The following is a 21,807-nucleotide window of genomic DNA, read 5'->3' on the forward strand; positions in this document are numbered from 1 at the left end:
AGAATAAAATTCGAGATATGAAAACAATTATTCAAATAATCCGTAGTATTTTATTTTTTAAATCCAAAGTTGTTTGTTCAGCTCATTTGACCGATTCCATTTGGGTGTTTTAGAAATGATGATTCATATGATCTTATTTACGTTTCAAAAACTTGTTGATTATGTATAAGAGATCGATGTGCCAAACTAAAAGTCAAAAACTCTACAAGGCACACTCACAATACTGATATACTGTGGCAAAAATACTGGAAGGACATCTTACTTGCCAAAATAACTTGCAGTTGGCCTGCCATATGGCATTAATTTGCAGATGAGGAGATTAGCGGCTATAAGAAGAACGAATTAGAGAGGACAGGTTGAGTTTTTTGACAGTTGAGAAAGAGCATAAATGTTGAGGTTGGTGTTATGAATTATGGTTGGTCTGATTTGTGAAATGGTGTTCTGGCATTTTTTAATTTTTTTTTTTTACATATAGTTTTTTTCAAAACAAAGAAAAAATGTATATTTTTATTTTAGTATTCATTGTTTTGGGGGTCACCAACAGAATTAATTGGAGTGAGAAGGGGGGGGGGCGAATTTATAGCATTTTTTTTTTTTTAATATTATATAGTAATCTGTCAAAAGTTTTTCTCCATTTACTGGAGAAAGCAAAAGACGGGAAAAGATAAAACAAAGATGGGGGGGGGGGAGAAGAAAAGAGGGGAAGAAGAAGAAAAGAGGGAGAGAAGTCTGAAAAGAAAGATGCAGCACATTTTTTTTTTTTTTTTTTTTACTCTTCTATTTTGTTGTCGATACCCCCTCAGACAACGCCGAGTAGCCATATTAGTCTTTAAAAAGAAAAGAGGCTAAAATAAAAATAAGACAAACGATAGGAAGATTTCAAAGTTTATTCACAGGATGACAGCAATTTGGATTTTTGTTTCTGTCCTGGAATAGAATCTGTATGGTTAGTAGCTTCCGTTGGTCGCGCCTGTAAAGAATTGATTCACAAATCTGTGATTCAAGTAGACAGATGGGCTGATGGACGGACTTTGCACTCCACCAGCAAATCAACCCACTCACTTTTTATTAAAATGTAAACGTGTACAGTCAATGAGGTCCATCTTTTTCTCCAATAACAGATTGCAGATTTGAAATCAAATGATTGTAAGTCAAGTAAAAAGTAAATTTGTTCCAAGCCATTAGCCATACGAATCCTACATCGTGGGTGTGAGAAGGACTTAATACCTGTGCAATCATGACAATTTCTTCTCCTCTTGCGAGACACACACGCGCATATGATTTACAATTGAAGTTTTATTCTCCAAATAAAGAAATATCAATTCTCACTCAGCTCTGCACATTTGATGGGGCGGGGCGGGGTGGGGAGGATTTGTTATTTATTATTTTTATATTTAGTATGGAAGTCTCCAAGCTATGACCCGCAGACCAGATCTGGCCCACCAAAGATTTTAATCCGGCCTGCAGAGCACTTATGGAAAATGTAAAAATATTCAGGAAAAATTTTTTAAATCTGTGAAAATAGTGTTTTTTTTTTTTTTTTTGCGTGTTTTTTCTTCAGAAAATGATTAAAAGAATAAGGGTTTGAAGAATCAGTTTTATTAAAAATCAAAGTTAATTATTAAAACAGTATAAAACGTGTCTAGGTTTTTTTTTATTTTATTTACCTACATAGCTCTAAAATGTCAGCAATATGACCCCCTCCCTTCAAAGAATTTGGACACTGCTTGGACAGAAAGAAACTGCAACCTGCTGTCTGTACAACTGCAAAGAAAACTATGACAATACATCACTCTTTATTCGAGAAACAGTATGAATAAGGTTCTGAATCAGAACACCTCGTGTTGTAAAGATTACCATGATAGCCAGGTGGCACCTGATCATCATCAAATTACTCTACGACAGCGAGAAACAGTTCAAACACCTGGGCAACATCAAAAATGATGAGCAACAATGAATTCATGAATGCCTGAGGGAGAGAGATAGACGGAGAGCCATAGCAGTCAATGCCTGTCCCGGGCAGCACACCACTTGATGATCATCATCTATTTTTTTTTTTTTTCATGCTGAATCTAAATGTTTCGTTAACGACTCCCAACTTTTGTTGTGCCACCCGTAGGGTTACAGTATCATTAAACAGCCTGCTGTGCCATGGATATCAACTGCTTAGCTCGTCATCAACTGCTCTTCAATATCTTAAGTGGCCTATCAATATCGATGCTTTGGAGCATTTTGAATGACTGACAGCAGGTGATGTTGAAATACTAGTTGAGACACCATTGTGCAATGCAATTTCTCATGAAGATTTTACATACTGGGCGATGGTCCTGACCATCATATCTGCTCAACACAACGAAATACGAAACCATGAACAGAATTATTTCTGTTTGCTTTCATATTACGTCAATCACCTGCTTTCCAGAGCCCCCTGATCAGGGTAACAGGAGGTTAAGTAGTTCTCGATCATGTCCAAGAAACTATCAGAGGGAAGGAGGCACATTACTTTTCCTTTGACAGTAGTTCTGCCAGGAAAATGAAAATAATAAAGCCAAAACAAAAGCATACAAATGATTGCAAGACTTTGAATCGATTATGGAATTGTTTTGTTGAATAAAACATACTCAAATCTTTTCAATTTTGAAAAAGTAAAATAGCAATGAAAATAAATAATAACGGTAAACAGAATTAACATTTAAATATTTGTAACTCGCACGGCAACCCAGCAAATCAAACTCCATTTTAATCAAGTGTACCATGAAGGAGGTCTTCTTTCTCCATTTTCTGGCATAACTTAATTGTTTATGTTTAAATTTGTCTACACATGTGTTAGACACAAATTTAAACATGAACAATTAACAGTCGGAATAAAATTGACATTTAGAAATCAATTAGATGTCCAAAAAGCTTTTATTTTTAATGAACGAACCAAAGTTTTTTTTCTGAAAATCTGTTTAACTAGACCTTTTGCCTGTTAAAACTGGAAAAAGTTATGGCCCATTGACTTAGAATGAATGCGTTATGCCAAATTGATGGTTGAATATGGTTAAGTTTGTGCTAACTTTTGCATTATATAATAATCCTTATTAATCCTTAACTGTGCATCAAACAGATACTATAATACTTAGTTTGCTGCACCTTACCATAACAAAAGGACGTACAAAATTTCAGTCAGATCAGACCTGAGAAAAATGGAACCGACAGACATCCATACAGACTAAGAAAAATATAATAAAAAAAAAAATGATCTGATTTTTTCTATGGGTACTTCCATAGTTATGAACACTTAGAAGTCCAATGAATTTCCTTAAACTAGTTTTTGTTTGCATGTTAAATATAAGATAACATTACAGTAATTGTGGTCATGTTTCTTGCCTCTGTAGTCGACTACAACAGCACAAGAAATACTATTTTAACATGTGTTTTGTAAACCTACTTTTCATTTTTTTTCTTTTTGTTAAAACGCAATTTCTTTTAAAAAATTCTGTAATTTATAAAAAAAACAAAACAACAATATTTAAATAACTAGTATTTCTATAGCATTAGTCACAATTGAAAATTAGTTGTTAGTTGAGATAGTCAGCAGATCGATTTCTTTAAATATGTCATTTTAAGCAAAAAACATTACTTGCCATGTCGAAAATAGTAATATATCCAAAAATAAAATTCATCGAGTAGAAAGTTATTTATAGTTAATAGTAATTTTTGAGGAAATTACATTTTTCGTAAATGTTTTAAAGTAGACGGTGAAGAGTTCACACGCAAGGGATATAATTCAGAACACATTTTATATTACAACGTAACATCATGAAACTTATGTACCTTATAGTGATAGACTTCTTTTTATTAAAAACTAGCGGGGGGTACCCGGCGTAGCCCTGGTGTTTGTAGGTGTGTGTGTTGGGAGGGGGGGGGGTGATCAAAACAACCTTATTTTAAAAAAAAAACGTTGGCCGGGTGTTTGGAGGTGTAAAAGAAAAAAAAGTTTTAGTAGGAAAGAAGACTTGAACCCCAAACCTTTGATGTGGAGGTGGAAATGAAATGGGAAAAAAACCCTAGGACCTAACCATCTTAGCCACGAGAGAAGAGGAATGAAAAGCATCTTAATTTAATGTTTATAAAATGAAATTAACAGGTGCGAGAAACTTAAGTCGCATGAAACATGACACGGCTGCAAGCCAGTTTTCGCTTGTTTTATACTGAAAAGCAAAAGATACATGGGACGCTCTAAAAATCTGGAAAAAATAGCGTGTGAAAATCGGGCAAATTAAATACACACATGACCCCTGTTCATAACTCTTAGATATTATGATTTAGACAGCATATAAAAAGTTTTAAGAAGGAATCAGCCGAACGAGAAGTCCAGCAAAAAAAGCCTTTTACAGACATACACAAAAAGCGAACATACATACACACATTTTCGTTTTTATATATATATACTAGCGGGGGTACCCGGTGTTGCCCAGGTATTTGGAGGTGTGTGTGTGCTCTTAAATAAAAAGAAACCGGGGTGGGGGTGGGGGGATAGGATCGAACCCGAAGCCCTGAGGCGAAGTTTGAAAATAAAATGTGAAAAAAACATGAACCGCTCGGCCAGCCAGAATGAGTTACTGAAAAATGTTTGAATTTATTTAAGTAAGAAACAAATTGACAGGTGCCTGCACGGAAGTCGTAGAGGATGACGATGACGGTGTAAACAATAGCTATTCAGCAAATGAGGTCAATGACGAGGTTTGTTTGTTATAAGCGAAGTAAAAAAAATAAAACAAAAACAAACGTTAAAACTTAAGCGGGGGGGGGGGTAATCAAAACATCAAAAAAATAAAACACAAAAAAAACTAACGTAAGGCAAACGAACGATGTTAAATGTAAAAAACAAAAAAGAAAACAGAAAAACAAATGTTAAAACAAAAAAAAAAAAATGTGAAAAATGGCTTAAATAAGCCTGTTTCGATATTAGAATTGAAAAAAATCGGTGGGTACCCGGGTGTTTTTGGGTGTGTGGTCGGGGGTGGATAAGCGAAGTAAAAATAAAAAAACAGAAAAACGAACGTTACGTGAAAAATGGCTTAAATAACACTGGTTCAATATTTAAATTTAAAAAAAAATCGAAAAAAGAAGACATCTCACACCACGATTCAAACCCAAAACATTTAGATAATGAACCAACGTGCTAAACAACTGAGCTAACACGACGTACATGAAATTTAGTCAGTTCTTCAACTATTTAAAGTAAATCAGGTCATGACGTCATCTGACACATGTGTAGAACCGGTCGTCATAACGAGAGGACCGTTTTTGTTGACCCCCCCCCCCGTCGAAAATTGTCGATTTCAGGGTGAAAAAATTAACGTTTTTGGCCAATTTTTCGATATTTTTCGTGCAAAGGATGGGGATTCAATATGATACTAAGTTTGTGAATTTTTATTGTGTCTGTCGAAAGTTTTTAGCAGACACACAAACACACATACACACATTTTCACTTTTATATATATAGACTAGCAGGGGATACCCGGCGTTGCCCAGGTGTTTGGAGGGGTAGATCAAAACAACCTTGTTAAAAAACGTTGGCCGGGTGTTTGGAGGTGTAAAAGAAAAGTTTTAGTAGAAAGGTAGGCTTGAACTCCGAACCTTTGACGCGGAGCTGGAAAGGAAATAAAAAAAAAAACCCTGCGATCTAACCATCTCGACTACGGGAATAGATGAATGGATAAGTGTGTTAAGTTGACATTTATAAACTGAAATTAGCAGGTGCGAGAACGTTAAGTCACGTGATGTTTGACCTAGTTTTGCGCTGGAAGCCAGTTTCTGTTTTCCCCGCTACATGGCGATCAAAAAATATCTCGAAAATAGCTTGTAAAAGTCGGGTAAATTAAAGATAGCTACAACCAGAATTCCTTAGTCGTAGATATTATTATTTAGACAGCATATAAAAACTTTTAAGAAGGAGCGAGCCAACCGAGAATCACAGCCAAAAAAGCCTTTTGTAGACATACACAAAAAGCGAACACACATAGATACATACATTTTCGCTTTTATATATATATATATATATATATATATATATATATATATATATATATATAGATGATAGCAGTTCTACTCGAATTTTCATAATTTTTGGATGTATTACTATTTTCAACATGACATATTAGTAAGTGCTGGTGTTTTTGCTTTAGACAATATATTAAAAAAAAATCAATTTGTCAGCTCTATCTTAACAAGTATTGAAAATTGCATTTCAAGTGGGAACACTTTGGTGTGCTTATGTGAAATAAATATCCTCACCAAAAATTAGAAAAAAAAAATTGACTGAGTAATCGCCAATAACTATTAATAAATAAACATTGGTTTTATTGTATTTTCTTGATTAACATGACACGTAAGAATATCAAAGTGTTTTTTTTTTTCACCCACACTTAGATTCCACTCCCACTTAGAGACTGACTTGCTTGTTTTCGGCAAACCAAAAAAAACAGTGGGTGGTCTATTATTTAGAAAGAGTTGGGAGAGCCTTACTAATTTTGTTATTTCTTGTTTATTCCCTTGCAAATGAATGTTATTACTGTAAATAATTCAATAAAACTTTTTTCAAATTTGGGTTTATGAAGTGAATGCGGTATTGTGGTGAGCGAAATATTTTTAATTAAGAGTAGGATAGACAATTTTAAGTATTTGAGACCAAGGATGACCAACAACACCCATTATCCTCACACTTTTGAATGGCCTTGCGCCTAATTTGTTAATTTTGTATTTTTTTAATATTTTGTGCAAATAAATATTTCAAAGTGTTTTTACATGAAATACATTTGAATTGTGACTCATACTATAAATGCACCAAATAACCTGTTTTTTCTTTTGTTCTCACTTTCTAAGCCTTGAAAATATGTTCACAAATCAAAGAGTAAAATACTGATCATTTTTTTGGCGCAGCTATTGTCTATTTCAGAAATAAACAAATGTTTGAAACCTGTAACGCCATCTTATATTAAGCAACATTTAAAATGTATATTTTTAAAAAATGAAATTAAAATACACACGACGGAACAAAAATATATTCTAAAAATCACAAATTGTTCAATTAGTTTTATTTTTAAAAAAGAAAATCAAATTTTATGAGTAACAGAAGAGCAGCTGTTTCGTCAGCCATTTTGAAAATAACAAAAAAAACAAAGGGAGGTAACTCAATAAGTGAAGCAAGATTTTCGCTTAAAAATGATTTTCTTTATAAAAATAAAACTACTTGATCAATTCATATGATTTTTGGAACATGATATTTTCGTTTCATCACTGGTATGTACATCATACAGATTTTTTTTTTTTTTAAATATTTATTGTTTTTTTTAATATAGAGTCAATTCTGGACAAGAACCGCAGATTCTTGTGGAAATGCACTACAATTCTAAGAGCTATAAATATTGAAGTATCCCGGCCAGAAATTAGATTATTGCAAAATTCCCAATGATTCATGGGGGGAGTGATTGTATTAACGTTTTTATTTAAACAATAACACTTAAAATTATCTTCTCCAAAAACGTTCAACTTGCCTAGATTTTGTTTCACTAATTTTCAGAGATTTCCTTAAAAAAATAAAAATAAAACAAAAAACCTCCAACGAAATACACCATTTAATCATTAGAAATTCTGTACGTACATCGTACAGATATTTTGATGATTAAGTCTCCAAACACGATTCACATTTGATCCCTGATTTTGGTATAACAGTTTTCAAATTATTTTTTTTTTTTTGAGGCTACCATATTAAGCAGTAATGTGATGATATGTCCTTGATGCATCAGGCAATGAAATACAATGAACATTTTTTGATGTTTTTAATAGTGAAAAACACACCCATATATATATATATATATATATATATATATAAAGGAACAAACCGTATTATGTGTTCATCAACGTTTCGTCTTTATTTTGAGACCTCCTCTGGATGAATGGAATTAAGAAACAAAAAACACCAGTACAAAATATTTGAAAATGTTTCACGTGACGCTATTCTATTTCTGAAATAGAACAGCGTCACACTTTGTATGTGAAACATTTTCAAATATTTTGTACTGGTATTTTTTGTTTCTTAATCCCATTCATCCAGAGGAAGTCTGGAAATAAAGACGAAACACTGATGAACACATAATACGGTTTGTTCCTTTTTATTTCTCTATTTTGTTGGAATACTATTTCCATATTTCTCATCATTATATATATATATATATATATATATATATATATATATATATATGAACAAATGATTAATAAAACATGTTAAAAGACATCTTGAAAAAGAGTTAAAAACATATTTAATTTTAAAAAGGAAGCACAAGATATTTCGCTAATTCCTGCCCTCTGATGAGAAGGAGAGTATTTCTTCGAAACTCCGTGGATTAAGGACTATCCACTTATCTTGTGCTTCCTTTTTAAAATTAAATATGTTTTTAACTCTTTTTCAAGATGACTTTTAACATGTTTTATTAATCATTTGTTCATATTATAAGCTTTATTTCCTTTTCGGTTTTATTGAGCTTTTACATCTGGTTGAGATTACTTTACTTGTACAGATTAACTCTTTAATATTTATAATATATTTTAAGTTTACCATTTTGATTACCTTGGTAAACTTATTGTAATTTTTATTATATATATATATATATATATATAGTTATATTATTTCAACCTTGGGTGTATTTACTTAAATTATTACAAGTCGTTTCAATAGATGCGATAACAAATTATCCAATCTATTTTTTTTTTTTAAATTTCTTTAGCTTAAATCGTCTGATGATATAGACTGGATAATTTGTTATCCAGTTTATTAAAACAACTTGTAATGATTTAAATAAATACACCTGAGGTTGAAATAATAAAAACATTTAGCTCTACTAATGTATCGAGCACTCTTTTTTTCCTGTTTTTTTACCAAATATACCTCTTTTTATATATATATATATATATATATATATATATATATGCCCTCCAGCAAAACATTCACGACAGACACTTGTCTAGCTACAACCACTGCCAACAATTTCTCCTATTCTCTATCTGTGCCTAAAACTAAATGCAAATTCCATAAACAGTCTTTTCTAGAGCTCCCCACCTGTGGAACTTTGTACCACATGTCTGGTTTGCAGCTAACTACATCATGGTTGTTTTCAAGTCCAATATAAACAAGTTCTTATTCAGCTGCTCTCTTAAATAAATTTTACCCAATTTCAGCTACAACCAATTTCGACTACAGTGTTGTCTTACTAACCACATGACACTCCTTAACCCTTATCCTTGAGAAGTGATGACTCTTGCAAAAAGAGATATATATATTATTACGTATTAAGTTGCTTTTTTTTGTGTGTTGATTGTTTGCACGGATAATATTACTATTATAGTGTGATGGTGATTTACTTTGGGAGTAAATGGACTCTTCCAAAAATTATGAATAGAATTACGATGAAGTATTGTGGTAACCCTAACCACAGTATTGGATGCAAACTTTCTGTAACATACTATTCTGTACTTCTGTCAATACATTACTGTAAATATATTACCATATTGTCTTATTAACAGCCGTTCAAGGTTACAACAATTACTAAAACAATCTATTTATTCCTTAGGGCTGGATATAAACAAAGAATACCACAAAGTGGAATACGAGACTCCTACAGGATTCAAGCCTGTGTCTCAGAAGAGGGACCGTCTAAATGGTCAGAAGTGACACCTAACAGTATTCCAATATTAAAACCACATGATAAATGTTCAAATTTGCTGCCTGATAATACAACAAGGAGATAGGGTTAAATTACGAATTAATGTACAAGTGCAGTTTGTGAGCCATGCTAAAACTAACTTTCTGTTCACATCCTCCGGCAATTTAGATAGACAGCGGGAAGATGCCAAAGTGCTTAGCCAATTAAATTGCTGTAGATGACAAGTTGCAATTATGAATCAACAAAAATAGCAGCATTCATTAAGTTGAGACAATTGATTAAAGCTATAATAAATTTCAGTATTTTAGGACAGACGGTTTAGTCTCCCAAAGAACTAGAAAAAACTATATAAAAATGGTTGGGTTTTTTCACACTAACCCTAACCAATCGCATTCAAAAGTTATACCAGTAGATATAAAAACCAATAATGTTTTCACCTTGACTTTCTCATGAAAAATAAAATAAAAACTTACAACAGTTGTTTTATTTTATTTTCACATCTACATCATAAAATTTTTATAAATTAAAAAAAATATGATGATTACCGTTTTCTTTAAATTTTTTTTCAGTTTGATAATACAACCTTGTTTTGATTTTGAGGCTGGGGTCGCTTTTTCAGTTGACAGAAGATGCTCATAAAAAATTGGGTTTAGCATGGGTTACAACTTGTATCTTAGTTAAAATGTAAGATCTATAGAATCCTGGGAGGGGACGGGGGCTTCCCCCCCCCCCTTTTTCCTGAAATTAAATGAAGATGAACAAATGCAAAGCCAAGTGAGAAAAATCAAAAATGATGGTTAAAGTCGAATTGACTGAAAAATTGTTGATTGTTTTTCCTTGAAATACTTAAACTGATCTATGGAAGCCCATTTTTAATGGTCATCATTGCACAAAAGTTTGGTCATTTTCATTTTCTCCAAATCCTATGAAGAAGATATGGCGGGAGGGGGTCATTATCACCGAAGCAGCAATCGATAATATTAATCTGAATAAATCTGGTTTTGTGTCTTGTTTTTGCGCCAGCGCAAATTAAAACATGTAATATTATTTGACCTCAGAAAAGGAACAAAAAGAAAATGAAAAATATTAAGCCAACTTCCATTGTAATTTTACAATCAGGAATTTGGGTTAATCGTCGACCCAGTTAGATTTATCCCAAAATTGATTAAAAAGTAAATTTTATGAAAAACAAAAAAAAACTTCAGAAAATTGTTTTGTTTTTTTTCTTGGCTACACTGTTTTTTTTTTGTGCAACATTCTTGAGAAAGATGAAAAAATTCAATAGCAAAGAAAAACATCTAAAGCAAAAGAGAAAATATTTGTAAAAAAATTTATTTGTCGTCAAATAATCAGTAGTTTGCAGAAGTATTTTGGTATCGTAGCAGTTTTCATATATATATATTTTTTTCAATGTGTCCTAAATTTCTAAATCCTGTATATGTGAAGAAGGGTGCGTATAATTATAGTTTAAATAATTCTCCAATCGAAAGAAAAAAAAAAGGTTTTGTAAATTGGATATCAAATATTTTTTCATCTACAAAGAATCTAAGAAATGATTTTTTTTATTAATTTCTCAGAAGAATGAAATGATTTCAATATCTATATACACGTTGCTTAAAACGGATTGGAAACATTGGGATTATTGCAGGTCAAAAAATTAGTCAGATGACAAACGCACTTTCGTCAAAAGAAAACTTTCTGTTTTTTTTTCTAAAGTTGGAAAAAAAAAGATGAAGGCTGGGTTTAAAGGATGAGGAGAGATAAAAAAAAATAAAAAATAAAAAGATAAATAAATAAAAATCCCATTGTCATGTTTAGGTTGAATTCAATATTTGCCAGAACACAATTTCATTATATATATATATATATATATATATATATATATATATATATATATATATATATATGTGTATATATATATCCCTCGTTCTCATCCAACAAACATCTGATCTCTGTATTTTATGAATAAAACAAGAAGGCATGTCTTATTTTAAGACAAAATTATACAAAATTATGAAGAAAAAAAATTAGTGTTTTTTTTTCTATTATGTCCGGTTATTTTATGAAAAACAACAAAAAAAAAAAGCGAATTTATTGAACTCTGGATTATTTCTGATTTTAGAAAGAAAAAAAAATAGCAAGTCTACAAACGTGTCAAAAGGTTCAAATAAAACAAAAAAAAATCAAACTCTTCAATAGGGAATCTTGTAAACCCTATGATTAGTTGAAAACTAATAAAAAAAAATTGTTTTGTTTGACACAGCATTTGAACCAAGAAGCAGAAACAAACATGATTGAAACATTTTTTTTTTCTCAATATTTTGTTTAGATTCATTTAAGTTTTTGTGCGCAAACACAAAAAATAGATTTTGCAAAATGGCAACTAAGGAAACTGATTTAGCAGCAAAACACTAAGCAGTTTTTTTTTTATTGGACTATCTCCCCTCGGAATTCATCTTGCTCTCAGTCTTTGCAAAGGAAACTGCAACTGATGTTGGCAACAGCATGACGCCATTAAAATTTAAAAAAAAATCAGTGGGGCTAAGTCTAATGTACATTCTTCACATTATTTAAAAAAAAAAGAAGAAGCAATTAATCAAAAACAGCTCACACACTCAAAACCTCATTTCAAATTCGGTCTTACACTTCTGAAACCTCTCTTGAATGACAGACAATTTTTTTTTAAACTTTAAAGAATTTCAGATTTTTTTTTAAATCTGTTTTTCTGATTTCCATTCAAATTTATTATTTTGATTGTAAACCATTTTTTTGTCTTGTTTTTTGCTTTTCATTCCAGTGCTGAATTTCTTGAATGAAACTAAGATTTTTTTTTACATTAAATTTCAAATAACATTTGGTGCTTATTTAGAATAACACTTAATTATAAAATAAAAAATCTTTACAATGTGTGTTACTGTCATAAAATGAAGATGTCATATTTCAAAAATCACCAACATTGATCAAGTAGTTTTTAATTAAAAAAATTAAATTTTATGAAAAAATGAGATGGAGCTGGAAATTGCCAAGTCTTTTTAGAATTTCAAGGGTGACAACTTAATTTGACTACTGAGATCTTGTTTGTATTCAAAGTAATTACAAAATTAATAATCGCTAAAAATTGTAAATTTTGATTTTCTTTATAAAAAATAAAACTTCTTGATCAATTTATGTGATATTTGGAATATGATGTCTTCGTTCTATGACGAGTACATACATCATAAAGAGTTTTCTGTGGTTTTGTTTGTTTAATTAAGTATGGTTCTAAAAAAAAAAAAGACTTGAATAATTAAAAAAAAAAGAAGGAAGATCTTAATTAACTAAAAATTAGTGGCAGTAGTGATTTTAAACCAATGACATCGATCAACTCGATGCTATTGTCAGTTTAGATAAACTAGTTTCAAAAACTTTGCCATGGATTATGGTCAAGGAATAATAAGACAAAAGTTTATCTGTTTTATTCTCAGTAACAGAAAAAATAAAGATTTAAAAATGGGACAATGCTTGAACACACCTATTTTATAGCGTCTGCTGTAGATGCAGCAGCGGCAGTAACTCCTTCAGCAGCAGTAATGACCAGAAGTGGACAAATGTAAAGAACAAAATGGTGGCAGATGGCATTTCAAGGAAGGGGGAGAGTTTTAAAAATCAAAAAACTTAAATTTCAAAGGAGGAGAAGGGTAAAAGAATCAGTAAAGGGTAAAATATTGTTTTTAGTGAAAATGGAAATATTTACATTAAATAAAACAAATAATTTTTATGTGAATGACAGCATTTTAATTTCTAAGTTATAAAACAAATCTGAAGCAGTGGATGGAAGAAAAAAAATCTAAATAAGGGCAATCAAATTATTCAAAATGTAGAGAAAAAATGTTGGAACAAAATTATAAAGATGATCATACTAGTTGAATTGAATAAAAAATAAATTGATTGAATTAAGGATTTTTTTTTAAAAGATCTTTGAATATAATAGTTTATTGATTGGATTTTTAAATTAAAAAAAAAAAATTAAAAAAGTTAATTGTTTATATTAATTAGATTAAAAAAATTTTTTTTTTAAAAAAGAAAGGTAATTATTTTTGCTCTAGAAATATGTAATAATATTTACAGGCAAAATAAACCATTTTGAATTTGAACCATCTGTCTGTCCACTCAGTTTTCAGAAAAACATTCTTTTTTCTTCAAAAGCAAAAAAACAAATTAACTGATATTAAAAATCAAATTCTAACGTCCATGCACATCTAAATGGATATTCTAATTTACAATTAATGGTCAGAAACATGAAAGATGGTCATCAGATGCACAGCATCTAGGTAGAATACAAAATGCCTGTCATCACCAGCTCAAACCGACACTTTTTGCAGCAGTTAATTTAACATCTCATCACTCAAACAGCAAAGCAGTTCGACTTCCGTTTTTGCACAGGGGTGAGTGCTATACAATTAATGAAAAAAAAAAAAAAAAACTAAAATTCATTTTTCCCCTTATTGCTCCAATATGTTAAATAATAATAAAAAAAAATGTTTATAATTTCACTTTTCCTAACCTCAGAACATGTATTGTGGTGAAGAACTGTACTTGACAAATTTATCAGCCATGTTTTTTTTTTTTTTTTTTTTTTTTTTTTTTATAAAATAAAGTGTTGATAAAATTCATGCTGAGCCAGAAAAGAGAATTAAAATCTGAATTTCATCCACACATTTAAATGCTGCCCCACCAACTCGGACCGTTAAAAACAAATTTGTTATATGGAAGAAATAAAAATAAAAACCTGATTGGTTTGGAAGGAGGAAAAAAAAGTACTTGAAAGTAAAAGATATAAGTGTCACCCATCGAAGGGCTAAATGCATCATATATACACAAAGAAATGGTGTATCTGCCTCTATAGCTGTGTCTAAGTTTATACTTACATCATTATATACACATCACTGTTGTTTCCAACCATGCAGACTAGAGCCTCAGCTCATTATCTAAATAACAACAAAGGCACAGTCTCAATTAAAATGTTGCAGGGGGGGGAGTAAAAAGATGTGGGGAGAAAGTGGGGGATACATTTTAAACTTTCAATTATTTAGCGGTATTCACTCTGGTTGCATGTCTTGACCGGATTATTATTTTTATTTTATTTTTTTTAATTTTTAGAAAATTTTGTTATGTATGTGTGTTTTTTGTAAAATAGATGATGTTTGGTTTAGATTCTTGTATTTGTCCACTTCTGGAAAAGTTCTGGGAACTTTTTATTTAAAAATTTTTTTTTAAATGAAAGAAACCAACTGACACCAGAGGTCCAACTTGGGATTTTCTGTTGGCACCCTTCCAGCAACAACAACAACAAAAAAAAAATTGGTAAACAGATTGTGCACATTAATACATATTTGGGTCACGCAATAGACAACTCATTCACATTTACAAAGTTTCTAATTTTGTCATTTTGGGGAAGGAAAGAGAGAAAAAAAATGACAAGAGCACAGATAGAACATAAAAAATAAAGGAAATTTTCTTGTTAGACTTTTTTTTTTTTTTTTTTTTGTAAAAAAATGTCCAAAGATTCATTTAAAAAAAAAAACTGGTATGGATTCCCCACACCCTGCAGATTTTTTTTTTAAATATAAATGTTCGCTATTAGTCAAATGCCATAATAATCCCCATAGTTGTGTGTATATGTGTTTGTGTTTTTGAGTTAGTCACATTCAACTTAAAACGCAGTACTGGTCGAGACGAGGGACACAAGAATGGACTGGCTTAAATGCAATCCTTTTCCAAAATTTGGGAAATTTCTCATCACTCGTAACTCGTGAAGTGTGACATAGCAGATCAGGTGGAAAGTGTTGTCCCATTAACCGTAAATTAATTTAGAGAGAAAAAGAAATGGAACCAAAATGTTAATCACAGTCCACACGTGATTCTGCACTCGGCTGCTTCAGTCATGAGTTAAAAGTTTAGAAAAAAAAAAACAAAAAAAAAAAAACAAACTTTTATCAATAATTGGGATAGCTACGCGAATAGTTATAATCCGGAAAATATTCTGTTGAAGGTTCAGTAGTGTTACGCCGTCCCATGTGAGGAGAACTATGCCCTATGGGTCCATTTGTCATACCGAGAGCACCGCCAGTTCGACTTGTAGGGGAAGGCAGGCCATCTGCAGAAAAAAAAAAAAAAGGTTATTCAATCAAATTTTTAGAATAATTAAAATTTCTTCATAAACTTTTTACTTACTCTTAAACTAAAAGCATTTTCAGTTCTTGTCCAGAATTCTGCTTATATTAAAAAGAAAAACAAAAATAACACACATGTCTGATGTATGTAGCTATGATGGAATGAAAATATCATATTCCAAAAACCATGTAAATTAATCAAGTAGTTTTATTTCAAACTAAGAAAATCCAATTTTATGACTAAGTGAGAAGGGACTGTCTTGCATTGCCATCTTGAAGAAACATAGTGAGATAACTCGACTTCTGAGATTAGCCTTGTAATGCCTACGATTTCCCATTAACCACTTAAAATTGTTTAAAAATAATTTTCTTTAGAAAAATATAACTAATTGATCAATTAACGTGATTTTGGGAATATCATTTTCATTCTGTCAGGAATATGTACATATTTTTTATATTTTTGTTTTTAATATAAAGAGGAATTCTAAATAATCACTGCACCTTCTCCACCAAAATTAGATGACATTTTTTTCTGGAAGTTGAAGGTTAAGGAGCCTTACTACGGTTATACTAAAAATTTAAAAAAAAAATTACTTAAAAATTCTACCAGATAAAAAGAGAATGTAAGCAAATCTGTTCTTTGCAGAAAATTCCACCTGCGAATGTAACACTATGTGAGAAGCGCCGTTGCTGGTTTGATCATGTCAAGCGCAATGATGGTTCCTATGTCTAGTATTGGCTGCCGATGCAAGACCTGGGCTACAACTATCAAGGAGAACTTGTTTATCTCTTCTCCCCCAATAACGATGTCCATTGAGTGATGTCTCCAAATTCGTCTGTTCTGGGTTCCGGTTGGTCATTCGGTATCTGGCAATCACTCTGGCGAAGGCCCTGGGTGTTGAAATGTCTTGTCTAACAAATCACCACTTCCTCCACATTGTGAAAAGATTGAAAAAGGTAAGTCATCTGGCACTGGTCATCAAGGTCTGTGTCACTGAGGAGCAATGGTCATTTCAAACCAAAAAAAAGAAAGAATAAGACTTCGATGACTGATCTTTTTGGATAATTATTCTGTGAAAGATTATACACTCTGATTCTTTGCAAATCTCTAACTTAATATTCATATCTGGATGGCATTAAGTTTGGGTGATTTCAAATTTACAGATTTCAACCCCCAAGTCTGAGGACCAATCTCATAACAGCATGGAGTGAGCGGGTGAGCAGAGCAAAGTCATTGAAGCTCACTTATTGACTTATATTGAAAATGGAGTGCGGACATAGTTCCGCTCTCCTCCCAATAGAATTCAACTCATAATTCATTATCAATAATATTTTACAATTTCCAACCCTGGAAAAAACATTATCAGACTTTGAATGGCAATGGACTTTCAGGTTCATATCTCTCTTTCCTTTTTCTCCATCTAGTTTTTATCTCTCCCTGCCACCATGAATGAGAAGTTCCTCTTCCCCTTTTGAACCGGTCCCGAAAATCACAAATGCATTTCCTTAATTTGCATTAAACACAATCCTCCTTTGTTTATGAAAATTTCAACCACGGGAAAGGCATTTCAATTATGTAGATGTGTGTAGTGACTCCTCTCAGCATTGATAAGCAAATAACCGCATAACATTTTTCAGGAAACTTGGTCAGTGGCATCTTGTTTCAGATATCAGTCCAGATCCTTATATTCTGGATATGACAATAATAAACAAAGTAAGACAGCCAAATTTTCCCTTGCTGTCATGACCACTCTCATTGGAAGATGTTTAACATGCTGGGATAAAGGGCCATTACTTTTTTATCAAAGCGTCAGACAAAACTGAAGATTAACCCAAGTTCTAATGGTGTTCCAAACGTGGAAGAGTCTAACAAAACTAACAGTTGAGTCAGCGAATTTTTTTTTTTTTTTTTTTTTTTTTTTTTATTACATTTTCACCCCAAACAAGGCAAATTGCCACTTTGGTGTAGGGGGCTACTATCAGGGGCAACAACTACTGGGGTACTATGTAGGGATTTGGGCAGCAAGGTGTCGGTTCACGTTACACTTGAACTTCTGCACGTCAGTACTGTTGGGGAAGCAGGGACCTGGGATGGAATTCCAGAGTCTAGCGGTTCTGGGGAAGAAACTATTGGAGTAAAAAGATCTTTTACATCTAGGGATCTCTACAGTGTGGGGGTGGGATTTAGTAGCCTGTCGGGTTTGTCGAGGGTGCACACGTCGTGGGGGCACAAGTGATTGCAGTTCGTCAGAGCATTCACCACTAAAATACTTGTAGAAAAGGCAGAGGGATGCAACATTTCGTCGATGGGACAGAGGCTGAAGCTTAGATGCCAGTTCAGGGTCTATCAGGTTTGCGACTCTCTTTTGAACCTGAGGATTGCAACTTATCCATTTGCTTCCTGTTGTCCAAATCTAGGATCTCCTTGACATTGGATACAGCACATGGGCTTATGGAGAAAGGCATGTGGTGTGGAGTGCAATATAGCTTACACACGAGATGAAGTGGGGGATGTATGCAATAATATCACTTACCAAAAGTGGGAGGCGGCTTGCCAGTCCTTTTCACTAATAATTGTACACTATTGCCTCCATTTTGAATGATATCAATGGCTTCTTGGTGGGTAATATTGTTCATATTGTACCCGTTTATTTCTAAAATTTGATCACCAACCTAAGAAAAAAAACAAAGAAAATATATGTAAATATGTCAATAAAATATACGATTTGATTAACTGTTTTTTTTTAACAAAAATAACTGAAATGTTTATAAAAAAAAAAAAAAAACTAATAAAGTTGAAAATCCATCAGGATCATTTTTATAAAACAACAGTTTGATATAATCTAAAATCCAATCATCTAATTTATAAAACCCACTATGTCTGTCTGTCTCCATATTTTCAAATTCTATCTCTTCCAAAACTAAAATTCGCAGAGCATCGCTAGGGGCCTCAAATGATTGGATTTTTTTATGGGCCGTTCTTTTACGGGTCTTTAGTTGGTTAGAATAGTTTTGAAGGGGTCAAAAATGGGTCAAAATTGAAAAAAAACAAAAACGTTATACATTTTGTACATTAATCTTAGTTTATTTTTTTATTTTTAATCAGTTCATGTGTGTCACGTTGGTTCAGTGGTAACGTCACCAGCTTTGAATGCTACAGTTTTGATTTTGGTTTCGATTCTAGCTGATGGCACCCATATACTTTTTTTTTTACTTTTGAAATAATGACTATAATAATATATACAAAATTTGGACGAATTAAAATATATTTAAGCATATTTTACGACCAGGCAACCCCCTCCCCTAGCTAGTAATTAATATTGTTCTTGATTATCCTGAGTATTTAAGCAATACATATTTGGAACAATTTTTTTTTTTTTTACAATCCTGAATATTTGTGTTCCATTACTAAAATTAACTTTACTAGTCCATTTGCCAATAATTTCAAAGTTTTCTATGAATCTTCAGAACTTAATTCTTTGTGCAGTGTGATTAATCATACTGCGTTTTGTTTAAAACGTGATATTTTTAAAAATTGATCTATCGACTACATCTTAACAAGCACTGAAAGTAATAATGATTGAATAATATCTAAATAAGTTCAACTGTAAATAAAAAAAATCTCCTCTGGATTTTCACTGTAGAAAAATTAGATCGTTCCAGTTATTGATGTTGAAAAGTTTCAAAGAACAAGTTGGGACAATCATGCATCATTTTTAATTTTTATTTGAACTTTCAACAAAAAGAAAAAAAAAAAAACTTTCTTTACCTGTGTGAACATGTAAAATATTTAAGCTTTTAGGTTTGTAGAAATTAATGGCAAAAATCTTTATTTTCATAAGTAAAATTTCATTTTTCAGGATTGTAGGTCAAACAAAGAAATTTATAGTACAACATTTGATCTATTTTTAGATTACATCGAATGACACTGCATTAAGTATAATTTTAAAATTTAAAACGTATTAAGTATTTTGATAACAAACTAAAAAAATAATCTTTTTTCCAAAGTGCTCAATGCATGAATAAAGCTTTTATAAATAAAATTATATAAACATTATGAGGAGCCTGCAGATTGACTAACGTTTTGGCGGGACTTTAAAATGAATGTTGCAATCAGAAAATAAATTAAAAATAAAATTCTTTTTTAAATTGTTTTGATTACAAGATGAAGTTTAGAGTCCTGGTGAGACATATTCATGTTGAAACGTTGGTTGATCTGCTTAGGCTCATCGTAATTTTTATATAATTTAGCGTTATAGGTGAGGAGAAATAATAAGAGTGCTCAATTACTCGTACAAAAAGATATTTTTTTTTTATAGACACTATGCATATTGATGTAGACTGTGAGTCACACTATCATTATATTAGCTAATAAACCAGTCACATTTGGTATCTTAAATCTATCGGGTTAAGTTTCCAGCATTTCTGTGAAACTGAAACATTATTATAAATATGCATATATGTCTCACATATTCAATTAACCTAACAATATTTTTGATCTATATGCACAGAAAAAAATGCTAGTTCACAATGGTAAAGTAGTTTCATATGAAAATAGAAAAAAAATCTTTTCAAGCAATAAAAACAACATATTCACAACATTTCACTAAACTTGTTAGAAATAAAATTTAAAAATAAATGAAATAAACAAAATAAAAATAGACAACGAAATACAAAAATTGAAAATATGAAATCATTAAAAACCAAAAAAATTGTTTGGTATCAGTTCAATAGTAATCACCCTGATTTCATTTTTACAAAATATTCCTCGGTGTTAAATGGCCATCAGTAGTTTTGTCTGTGACATAACAGACAAAACCTGAAAATCTATGTAAGGATAAAACGTTATGGCATCTTGAGAGTTTCTGTTCATATATGCATAGAAACATGTGATTGATAAAATGGAGTAGGTAGAATACACATAACTAATGCGGTAGTTTTTACGTCAAATCATCAAAAATTATATGCAAGTTTTTTGTTTTTTCTTACACTTGTCATATTTGAATTTAAAATACGTTTAAAGTATTTTTTAAAAAAAACTGTATTAAATTTTTTTTTAATACAATGCATTGACAGAAATAATTAAACCAACAATCAGGTGGATGAGTATTGTTAGGCTTTAAACAGGTTTACTCTTTGAATTTTTTGTAAGAATTGTAAATGAGTTCAATTACATTCCAACTACCATCTTCCGATTCTGAGCAATTTGTCAGTTGAAATTTGTTAGTTGAAAGAAAACTAGAAATCTTTTTGTGAATACACTAGAATAGCAATCTCAAGACGAGTGAAATGAATTCTTTGAATAGAAAAGTTTTGTAGCAGTTTTATGTCCCTTTACGAAGAGTAACTCTTTATGACCTGGTTGAACTAATTCGTTCATTCGTAAATAAATGAAATTGATTCAAACGCATATTAGTTCTGTATCTGGGTAGATGCCAGATACCTCCAGATTGCAACTGTTCACTTTTTACATTCAGTATGCCGCCATCTGTCTCAGAGAGTGGAGGATTTCGTTTGTTGTCATAAACACACTTTTTTCAAGCACTATGGATAATAATCAAGGTAAGTTTATGAAATGCAAAAATTCTCAGTGATAGCTTAAATTTTGAACTTCATCATTTTTCCAGTTTGAAGACAATCATAGTATCATTACCTTTTAAACTAACTAAAATTAGCAATAAATATTTTATTTAATCATCTACATCATAATTTAGGTCATAAAAGGGTTAAAACTAAACCTCATCTCTAGAATCCTTAGTCTAATTTTGATCGAAATCCTTTTGATTTTTATTCTAGAAAATGCCTAAAATTCAAGGCTTAAGGGGCTGAAGAAGAAATTGAAATTAAGGGAATCTTAATTAATCTCTAATAACTAAAAAATCCACAAATGAACTAAACTTCATATCTAGAATCCTTCTCCTGATTTTAATTCTAGAAAATGTCTA

At 31.4% G+C, this 21,807-nt stretch overlaps 2 protein-coding genes across 12 annotated transcripts in view; one reads left to right on the plus strand and one right to left on the minus strand.

Annotated features, from left to right (window-relative positions):
• Positions 1 to 6,964, plus strand: part of LOC145294107 (nitrilase and fragile histidine triad fusion protein NitFhit-like) — a 165,198-nt gene extending 158,234 nt beyond the window's left edge. Inside the window, exon 12 of the mRNA XM_080141181.1 lies at positions 6,947 to 6,964. The gene's annotated coding sequence lies outside the window, so the exon portion shown is untranslated. The remainder of the gene's footprint in view (positions 1 to 6,946) is intronic.
• An 8,687-nt stretch (positions 6,965 to 15,651) lies between these two features.
• The window catches only part of LOC145294110 (membrane-associated guanylate kinase, WW and PDZ domain-containing protein 1-like), a 664,188-nt gene continuing 658,032 nt past the window's right edge, over positions 15,652 to 21,807 (minus strand). For all 11 annotated transcript variants that reach the window (XM_080141199.1, XM_080141205.1, XM_080141202.1 and 8 more), the window contains 2 exons: positions 18,397 to 18,535; positions 15,652 to 15,846 (listed from right to left, as the gene is read on the minus strand). In XM_080141199.1, the coding sequence (XP_079997325.1) occupies positions 15,686 to 15,846; positions 18,397 to 18,535 (300 nt within the window). In that variant the 3' untranslated portion in view covers positions 15,652 to 15,685. The remainder of the gene's footprint in view (positions 15,847 to 18,396; positions 18,536 to 21,807) is intronic.

This window comes from Euprymna scolopes, chromosome 15 (assembly GCF_053919585.1).
Source record: "Euprymna scolopes isolate OS-2025 chromosome 15, ASM5391958v1, whole genome shotgun sequence".
Taxonomy (NCBI): Eukaryota; Metazoa; Mollusca; class Cephalopoda; order Sepiida; family Sepiolidae; genus Euprymna; species Euprymna scolopes.